The 9,463-nt window shown below is 59.8% G+C and overlaps 1 protein-coding gene across 1 annotated transcript in view; it reads right to left on the bottom strand.

Moving 5' to 3' along the window:
* Positions 1-1,571: 1,571 nt before the first annotated feature.
* Positions 1,572-9,463, bottom strand: part of LOC137466705 (helicase SRCAP-like) — a 14,515-nt gene continuing 6,623 nt past the window's right edge. The window contains exons 2-6 of the mRNA XM_068178388.1: positions 8,798-8,853; positions 8,354-8,683; positions 5,310-5,506; positions 3,133-3,247; positions 1,572-1,723 (exon numbers count right to left, since the gene is read on the bottom strand). Coding sequence (XP_068034489.1) covers positions 1,673-1,723; positions 3,133-3,247; positions 5,310-5,506; positions 8,354-8,683; positions 8,798-8,853 — 749 coding nt within the window. The 3' untranslated portion in view covers positions 1,572-1,672. The remainder of the gene's footprint in view (positions 1,724-3,132; positions 3,248-5,309; positions 5,507-8,353; positions 8,684-8,797; positions 8,854-9,463) is intronic.

The raw sequence follows: 9,463 nt of genomic DNA on the forward strand, positions 1-9,463 counted from the left end.
AGCTCCATTTTGGGTCCAGTTTGGTCCAGTTTGGTCCAGTTTGGGTCCATTTGGGTCTATTTGTGGCCATTTGGGTTCATTTCGGGCCATTTGGGTCCATTTTGGGTCAATTTTGGGCCATTTTGGATCCATTTGTGGCCATTTGGGTCCATCTTGGGTCATTTTGGGTCATTTCGCTCCATTTTGGGTCCATTTTGGGTCAGTTTTGGGTCCATTTTGGGCCATTTTGAGTCCAGTTTGGTCCATTTGTGGCCATTTTGCTCCATTTTGGGTCCAGTTGGGTCCATTTTGGGTCACTTAGGTCAATTTTGGGGTCCATTTGTGGCCATTTGTGGCCATTTGGGTCCATTTTTGGGTCCAGTTTGGTCCATTTTGGGTTCATTTTGCTCCATTTTGGTCCATTTTGGGTCACTTGGGCCCATTTTGGGTCCATTTGTGGCCATTTTGCTCCATTTTGGGTCCATTTTGGGTCATTTGGGTCCATTTTGGGTCCAGTTTGGTCCATTTTGCTCCATTTTGGGTCACATGGGCCCATTTTGGGCCCATTTGTGGCCATTTTGCTCCATTTTGGGTCCATTTTGGGTCCATTTTGGGCCATTTTGGGTCCAGTTTGGTCCATTTTGGGTCCATTTTGGGCCATTTTGGGTCCATTTTGCTCCATTTTGGGTCCAGTTTGGGTCCATTTTAGTCCATTTTGGGTCCAGTTTGGTCCATTTGGGTCCATTTTGTGCCATTTTGGTCTGTTTGTGCCCATTTCAGGCATTTTGGGCCATTTTGGGTCCAGTTTGGTCCATTTTGGGTCCAGTTTCGTCCATTTTGGGTCCAGTTTTGCTCCATTTTGGGTCCATTTTACTCCATTTGGGTCCATTTTGGGTCACTTGGGCCCATTTTGGGTCCCATTTGTGGCCATTTTGGGCCATTTTGGGTCCGGTTTTGCTCCATTTTGGTCCATTTTGGGTCACTTGGGGTCCATTTTGGGTCCATTTTGCTCCATTTTGCTCCATTTTGGTCCATTTTACTCCATTTTGGGTCACTTGGGCCATTTTGGGTCACTTGGGCCCATTTTTCTCCATTTGGGTCCATTTTGGGTCCAGTTTGCTCCATTTTGGGTCAGTTTTGCTCCATTTGGGTCCATTTGGGTCCATTTTGGGTCCATTTTGCTCCATTTTGGGTCCAGTTTGCTCCATTTGGGTCCATTTTGGGCCATTTTTGGGTTCATTTTGCTCCATTTGGGTCCATTTTGGGTCACTTGGGCCCATTTTGGGTCCATTTGTGGCCATTTTGGGTCCATTTTGCTCCATTTTGCTCCATTTTGGTCCATTTTGGGTCACTTGGGCCCATTTTAGGTCCATTTGGGTCCATTTGTGGGCCATTTGCTCCATTTTGTTCCATTTTGGGTCACTCGGCCCATTTTAGGTCCGCTTTGGTCCCCTCCCGCGCCCATCGGGGCCGTTCGTGGCCCTCGTGGCCCCGCTCCCTCCGTCGTCCCCCCGCGCCCCCAGGTGCGCCTCACCTGGCCCAGGTGCGCCTCACCTGCTCCAGGATGTGCGTCCTTCGCGTGGCCCGCAGGGTCCTCGTCGTCGTCGTTGGGGGCCGTCCCGGTCCCGATCCCGATCCCGGTCCCGATCCCGGTCCCGATCCCGGTCCCCCTCGGTCCCCGTCGCCGTCCCGGTCACGCGCCGGCTCCTCGGGGGGCCATGTCGAACAGCTCGCGGATGGTTTGCTGCGGGGAAACGCACCTGGGCTCACCTGGGCGCGCCCCGGGACCTCACCTGGGGACACCTGGGGAGCTCACCTGGGGACACCTGGAGACACCTGGGGACACCTGGGGACACCTGGGAGCTCATCTGGGGACACCTGGGGACACCTGGGGACACCTGGGCGCGCCCGGGACCTCACCTGGGGACACCTGGGAGCTCACCTGGGGACACCTGGAGACACCTGGGGACACCTGGGGACACCTGGAAGCTGACCTGGGGACACCTGGGGACACCTGGGCGCGCCCGGGACCTCACCTGGGGACACCTGGGAGCTCATCTGGAGACACCTGGAGACACCTGGGGACACCTGGGGACACACTGGGCTCACCTGGGCGCGCCCGGGACCCTCACCTGGGGACACCTGGGAGCTCATCTGGAGACACCTGGAGACTCCTGGGCTCACCTGGGAGCTCACCTGGGGACACCTGGGGACACCTGGGAGCTCACCTGGGGACACCTGGGCTCACCTGGGAGCTCACCTGGGGACACCTGGAGACAACCTTGGCTCACCTGGGCTCACCTGGGCGCACCCGGGGGCTCACCTGGGGACACCTGGGCTCACCTGGGCGCGTCTGGGCAGCCCTGGAAGCTCACCTGGGGATACCTAGGTGCACCTGGTCACAACCCGGGGGCTCACCTGGGGACACCTGGGAACTCACCCAGGCTCACCTAGGGACACCCAGGAGCTCACCTGGGCTCACCTGGGCTCACCTGGGGACACCCAGGAGCTCACCTGGTGACACCTAGGGACACTTAAAGACACCTGGGTGTGCCTGGGGACACGTGGAAACACCTGGGCATGCCCAAGAGCTCACCTGGGGACACCTGGGCTCGCCCAGGAGCTCAACTGGGGGACACACGGGCTCACCTGGGGACACCCAGGAGGCCCAGCTGGGGACACCTAGGGACACTTAGACACACCTGGGCATGCCCAGGGACATCTAGAGACACCTGGGCACGCCCAGGAGCTCAGCTAGGGACACCTGGGCATACCCAAGAACTCACCTGGGGACACCTGGCAGCACCTGGGCTCACCTGGGCACACCTGAGCACGCCTGGGAGATCACCTGGGGACACCTAGGGATACCTGGGCTCACCTGGGGACACCTGGGGACACCCAGGAGCTCACCTGGGCTCACCTGAGGACACCCAAGAGCTCACCTGGGGGACACCTGAACTCACCTGGACACCCCAATCTGCGGCTCACTCTCACCTGGATCTCACCTGACCCCACCCGATCCTCACCTGTCCCCTCCCAAGCCCTTCCCCAACGTTTCCCAGGTGCCCCCAGGAGGTTTCCTCCACACCCCCCCCCGCCCCCCAGGTGCCCGCCCCCGCCCTCACCTGTCCGCGCTCACCTGCGGGGGCTCACCTGTTTGAAGTAGGCGGTGGTGAAGTTGCCGCCCTCGATGGCCATGTCCCCCAGGAGCCGCTTCTGGTTGGCCTTCTTGAGGATGTTCTCCTCCACCGTGCGCTCGCTGATCAGCCTGCAGGTGAGGAGCACAGGTGAGAGCACAGGTGAGAGCACAGGTGAGGAACACAGGTGAGAACACAGGTGAAATGACAGGTGAGAACACAGGTAATGCAGGTGACCCCGGGGAACGGCCCCAGGTGATCCCCAGGATGTTCTCCTCCACCGTGCGCTCGCTGATCAGCCTGCAGGTGAGAGCACAGGTGAGAGCACAGGTGAGAACACAGGTGAGAGCACAGGTGAGAACACAGGTAACGCAGGTGAGAGCACAGGTGAGAACACAGGTGAGAGCACAGGTGAGATCACAGGTGAGAACACAGGTGAGATCACAGGTGAGAGCACAGGTGAGAGCACAGGTCAGATCACAGGTGAGAACACAGGTGAGCACAGGTGAGAGCACAGGTGAGAACACAGGTGAGAGCACAGGGTGAGAGCACAGGTGAGATCACAGGTGAGAGCACGGGTGAGAACACAGGTGAGAGCACAGGTGAGAGCACAGGTGGGAACACAGGTGAGAGCACAGGTGGGAACACAGGTGAGAACACAGGTGAGAGCACAGGTGAGAACATAGGTGAGAGCACAGGTTGAGCACACAGGTGAGAGCACCAGGTGAGAACACAGGTGAGAACACAGGTGAGAGCACAGGTGAGAACACAGGTGAGAACACAGGTAAGAACACAAGGTGAGAACACAGGTGAAATGACAGGTGAGAACACAGGTGAGAACACAGGTTGAAATGACAGGTGAGAACACAGGTGGGAACACAGGTGAAATGACAGGTGAGAACACAGGTGAGATCACAGGTGAGAACACAGGTGGGCACACAGGTGGAACAGGTACAGACAGGTGAGCACACTGGTACACAGGTGACGTCACCCAAGGTGTTCCTGAGGACGTTCTCCTCCACCCTGAGCTTGGTGGTCAGTGCACAGGTGACACAGGTGAGACAGGTACCAGGTGAGACAGGTGAGACAGGTACCAGGTGAGACAGGTGAGACATGGCAAACGTGAGACATGGCACAGGTAAGAGATAGAACAGGTGAGACAGGTGAGACAGGTAACAGGTGAGACATGGCACAGGTGAGACATGGCACAGGTAAGAGATGGAACAGGTGAGACATGGCACAGGTGAGACAGGTGACACAGGTAACACAGATGAGACATGGCACAGGTGAGACAAGCAAGACAGCTCCAGGTGAGCTCACAGCTGCACAGGTGAGCGCTCAGCTCCACAGGTGAGCTCCAGGTGCTCCAGGTGAGCTCACAACTCCCAAATACACACAGCAGGTGAGCTCCAGGTGCTACAGGTGAGCTCACGACTCCCACACACCTGCACAGGTGAGCTCCAGGTGAGCTCCAGGTGAGCTCACGACTCCCACACACCTGCACAGGTGAGCTCCAGGTGAGCTCACAACTGCACAGGTGAGTGCTCAGCTCCACAGGTGAGCTCCAGGTGCTCCAGGTGAACTCACAACTCCCACACACCCACACAGGTGAGCTCCAGGTGAGCTCACAACTCCCAAATACCCGCACAGGTGAGTGCTCAGTTCCACAGGTGAGCTCCAGGTGCTCCAGGTGAGCTCCTGACTCCCAAATACCCACACAGGTGAGCTCCAGGTGAGCTCACAACTGCACAGGTGAGCTGCAGGTGAGCTCACGACTCCCACACACCTGCACAGGTGAGCTCACAGCTGCACAGGTGAGTGCTCAGCTCCACAGGTGAGCTCCAGGTGCTCCAGGTGAGCTCACATCTCCCACACACCCGCACAGGTGAGCTCCAGGTGAGCTCACGACTCCCAAATACCCGCACAGGTGAGCTCCAGGTGAGCTCACGACTCCCAAATACCCGCACAGGTGAGCTCCAGGTGAGCTCACGACTCCCACACACCCCACACAGGTGAGCTCCAGGTGAGCTCACACCCGCACAGGTGAGCTCCAGGTGAGCTCAGGACTCCCAAAACACCCGCACAGGTGAGCTCCAGGTGAGCTCACAACTCCCACACACCCGCACAGGTGAGCTCGCAGGTGAGCTCCAGGTGAGCTCAGGACTCCCACACGCAGCGCCCAGGTGCGCTCACCTGTAGATGTGGACGTCGCGGGTCTGGCCGATGCGGTGGCACCTGTCCTGGGCCTGCGCGTCCATGGTGGGGTTCCAGTCGGAGTCGTAGAACACCACGGTGTCGGCGCCCGCCAGGTTGACGCCGACGCCGCCCGAGCGCGTCGAGAGGATGAAGCAGAAGATGCGCTTGTCGGCGTTGAAGCGCTCCATCAGGGCCTGCGCCGGAAACGCGCAGGTGAGGGCGCGGCGCACCTGGCCGGCCAGGTGAGGGGAGATACCTGGGGCTCACCTGAGGACACCTGGGGAACACCCTGAGACACACCTGGGGAACACCTGAGATACCTGTGGGCACAACTGAGACACCTGGGGCTCACCTGAGACACCTGGGGCACACCTGAGACACCTGGGGCACACCTGAGATACCTGGGGAACACCTGAGACACCTGGGGCACACCTGAGACACTTGGGGCACACCTGAGATACCTGGGGAACACCTGAGACACCTGGGGCACACCTAAGACACCTGGGGCTCACCTGAGACACCTGGGACACACCTGAGACACACCTGGGGAACACCTGAGATACCTGGGGCACAACTGAGACACCTGGGGCTCACCTGAGACACCTGGGGCACACCTGAGGACACCTGGGGACACACCTGAGACACCTGGGGAACACCTGAGACACCTGGGACACACCTGAGACACACCTGGGAAACACCTGAGACACTTGGGGAACACCTGAGACACACCTGGGGCTCACCTGAGACACCTGGGGAACACCTGAGACACACCTGGGGAACACCTGAGATACCTGGGGCACAACTGAGACACCTGGGGCTCACCTGAGACACCTGGGGCACACCTGAGACACCTGGGGCACACCTGAGATACCTGGGGAACACCTGAGACACCTGGGGCACACCTGAGATACCTGGGACACATCTGAGATACCTGGGGAACACCGGAGACACCTGGGGAACACCTGAGATACCTGGGGCACACCTGAGACACTTGGGGCACACCTGAGGACACCTGGGGAAGACCTGAGACACCTGGGGAACACCTGAGACACCTGGGACACACCTGAAACACCTGGGGCACACCTGAGATACCTGGGGAACACCTGAGACACTTGGGGCTCACCTGAGACACACCTGGGAAACACCTGAGACACCTGGGGAACACCTGAGATACCTGGGGAACACCTGAGACACTTGGGGCTCACCTGAGGACACCTGGGGCACACCTGAGATACCTGGGAACACCTGAGACACTTGGGGCACACCTGAGATACCTGGGACACATCTGAGATACCTGGGGAACACCTGAGACACCTGGGGAACACCTGAGACACCTGGGGCACACCTGAGACACCTGGGACACACCTGAGACACACCTGGGGAACACCTGAGACATTTGGGGCACACCTGAAACACCTGGGGCACACCTGAGATACCTGGGGAACACCTGAGATACCTGGGACACACCTGAGACACTTGGGGAACACCAGAGATACCTGGGGCACACCTGAGATACCTGGGGAACACCTGAGACACCTGGGGCACACCTGAGATACCTGGGGAACACCTGAGATACCTGGGGAACACCTGAGACACCTGGGGAACACCTGAGACACCTGGGGCACACCTGAGACACCTGGGGACACACCTGAGACACACCTGGGGAACACCTGAGACATTTGGGGCACACCTGAAACACCTGGGGCACACCTGAGATACCTGGGGAACACCTGAGATACCTGGGACACACCTGAGACACTTGGGGAACACCAGAGATACCTGGGGCACACCTGAGATACCTGGGGAACACCTGAGATACCTGGGGAACACCTGAGACACTTGGGGCACACCTGAGACACCTGGGGAAGACCTGAGACACCTGGGGCACACCTGAGACACCTGGGGCACACCTGAAACACCTGGGACACACCTGAGATACTGGGGCACACCTGAGATACCTGGGAACACCTGAGACACCTGGGACACACCTGGGACACCTGGGGAACACCTGAGACAACTGGGGAACACCTGAGACACACCTGAGACACACCTGAGACACCTGGGGAACACCTGAGATACCTGGGGCACACCTGAGACACCTGGGGAACGCCTGAGACACCTGGGACACACCTGGGACACCTGGGACACACCTGAGACACCTGGGACACACCTGAGAGCTCACCTGGGACAGGTGAGACTCACCTGGGACACACCTGAGACACCTGGGGCACACCTGAGACACCTGGGGAACACCTGAGATACCTGGGGAACACCTGAGACACCTGGGGAACACCTGAGACACACCTGGGGAACACCTGAGACACCTGGGGAACACCTGAGATACCTGGGGCACACCTGAGACACCTGGGGAACACCTGAGACACACCTGGGGAACACCTGAGACACCTGGGGAACACCTGAGACACCTGGGGAACACCTGGGCACACCTGGGAGTGGTTTTGGGGGCAGGGGGATGCAGGGAAACGGGGAATTGGGGCACCTGGGCACACCTGGGCACACAGGTGTCTCGTACCCCACCCAGGTGTGTCCCAGGTGTGCTCAGGTGTATTCCAGCCATCCCCAGGTGTTGTCCCAGGTGTGTCCCAGGTGTGCCCAGGTGTGCCCAGGGTGTGCCCAGGTGTGCCCAGGTGTACTCAGGTGTCCCCAGCCATCCCCAGGTGTGCCCAGGTGTCTCTAGCCCATCCCCAGGTGTACCCGGGTGCGTCCCAGGTGTCTCCAGCCCGTCCCCAGGTGCATCCCAGGTGTCTCTAACCCATCCCCAGGTGTGCCCAGGTGCGTCCCAGGTGTCCCCCAGTCATCCCCAGGTGTGCCCAGGTGCGTCCCAGGTGTCTCCAGCCATCCCAGGTGCATCCCAGGTGTCTCCAGCCCCGTCCCCAGGTGCGTCCCAGGTGCGTCCCAGGTGTCCCCAGCCATCCCCAGGTGCGTCCCAGGTGTCCCCAGACCATCCCCAGGTGTGTCCCCAGCCATCCCCAGGTGTCCCCAGCCCTCCCCAGGTGCGTCCCAGGCGCGCCGGGGCTCACCTGTCTCTGCTCGACGCGGGTGGAGCCGTCCAGGCGCAGGTAGATGTGGCCGTGGAAGGTGAGGAAGCGCTCGAGCACGTCGAGCATGCGCGTCATCTGCGTGAAGATCAGCACGCGGTGCCCGCCGGCGCGCAGCCGCCGCAGCAGCACGTCCAGCGCCTGCAGCTTACCTGCGACAGGTGAGACAAACAGGTGAGGGACAGGTGAGGACAGGTGAGACATGTGAGAGACAGGGGGGAGAGGAAAGGACAGGTAAGGACAGGTGAGATGGCACGCGGTGCCCGCCGGCGCGCAGCCGCCGCAGCAGCACGTCCAGCGCCTGCAGCTTACCTGCGACAGGTGAGACAAACACGTGAGACAGGTGAGAGACAGGTGAGGGACAGGTGAGACATATGAGAGACAGGGGGGAGAGGAAAGGACAGGTAAGGACAGGTGAGATGGCACGCGGTGCCCGCCGGCGCGCAGCCGCTGCAGCAGCACGTCCAGCGCCTGCAGCTTACCTGCGACAGGTGAGGCAAACGGGTGAGACAGGTGAGGACAGGTGAGAGACAGGTGAGGGACAGGTGAGAGACAGGTGGGAGAGGAAAGGACAGGTAAGGACAGGTGAGATGGCACGCGGTGCCCGCTGCAGCAGCACAGCCAGCGCCTGCAGCTTACCTGCGACAGGTGAGGCAAACGGGTGAGACAGGTGAGGGACAGGTGAGAGACAGGTGAGGGACAGGTGAGAGACAGGTGGGAGAGGAAAGGACAGGTAAGGACAGGTGAGATGGCACGCGGTGCCCGCTGCAGCAGCACAGCCAGCGCCTGCAGCTTACCTGCGACAGGTGAGGGCAAACGGGTGAGACAGGTGAGGGACAGGTGAGAGACAGGTGAGGGACAGGTGAGAAGTGAGAATAGGTGGGACACGTGAGGCACAGGTGAGGACAGCTAAGGACAGGTGAGGATAGGTGGGACAGGTGAGAAACAGGTGAGAGGTGAGGGACAGGTGAGACAAACAGGTGAGACAGGTGAGGGACAAGTGACAGGTGAGGGACAGGTGAGGGACAGGTGAGGGACAGGGGGAGAGGAAAGAACAGGTAAGGACAGGTGAGATGGCACGCGGTGCCCGCT

Source organism: Anomalospiza imberbis, unplaced genomic scaffold, assembly GCF_031753505.1.
Source record: "Anomalospiza imberbis isolate Cuckoo-Finch-1a 21T00152 unplaced genomic scaffold, ASM3175350v1 scaffold_43, whole genome shotgun sequence".
Classification (NCBI taxonomy): Eukaryota; Metazoa; Chordata; class Aves; order Passeriformes; family Viduidae; genus Anomalospiza; species Anomalospiza imberbis.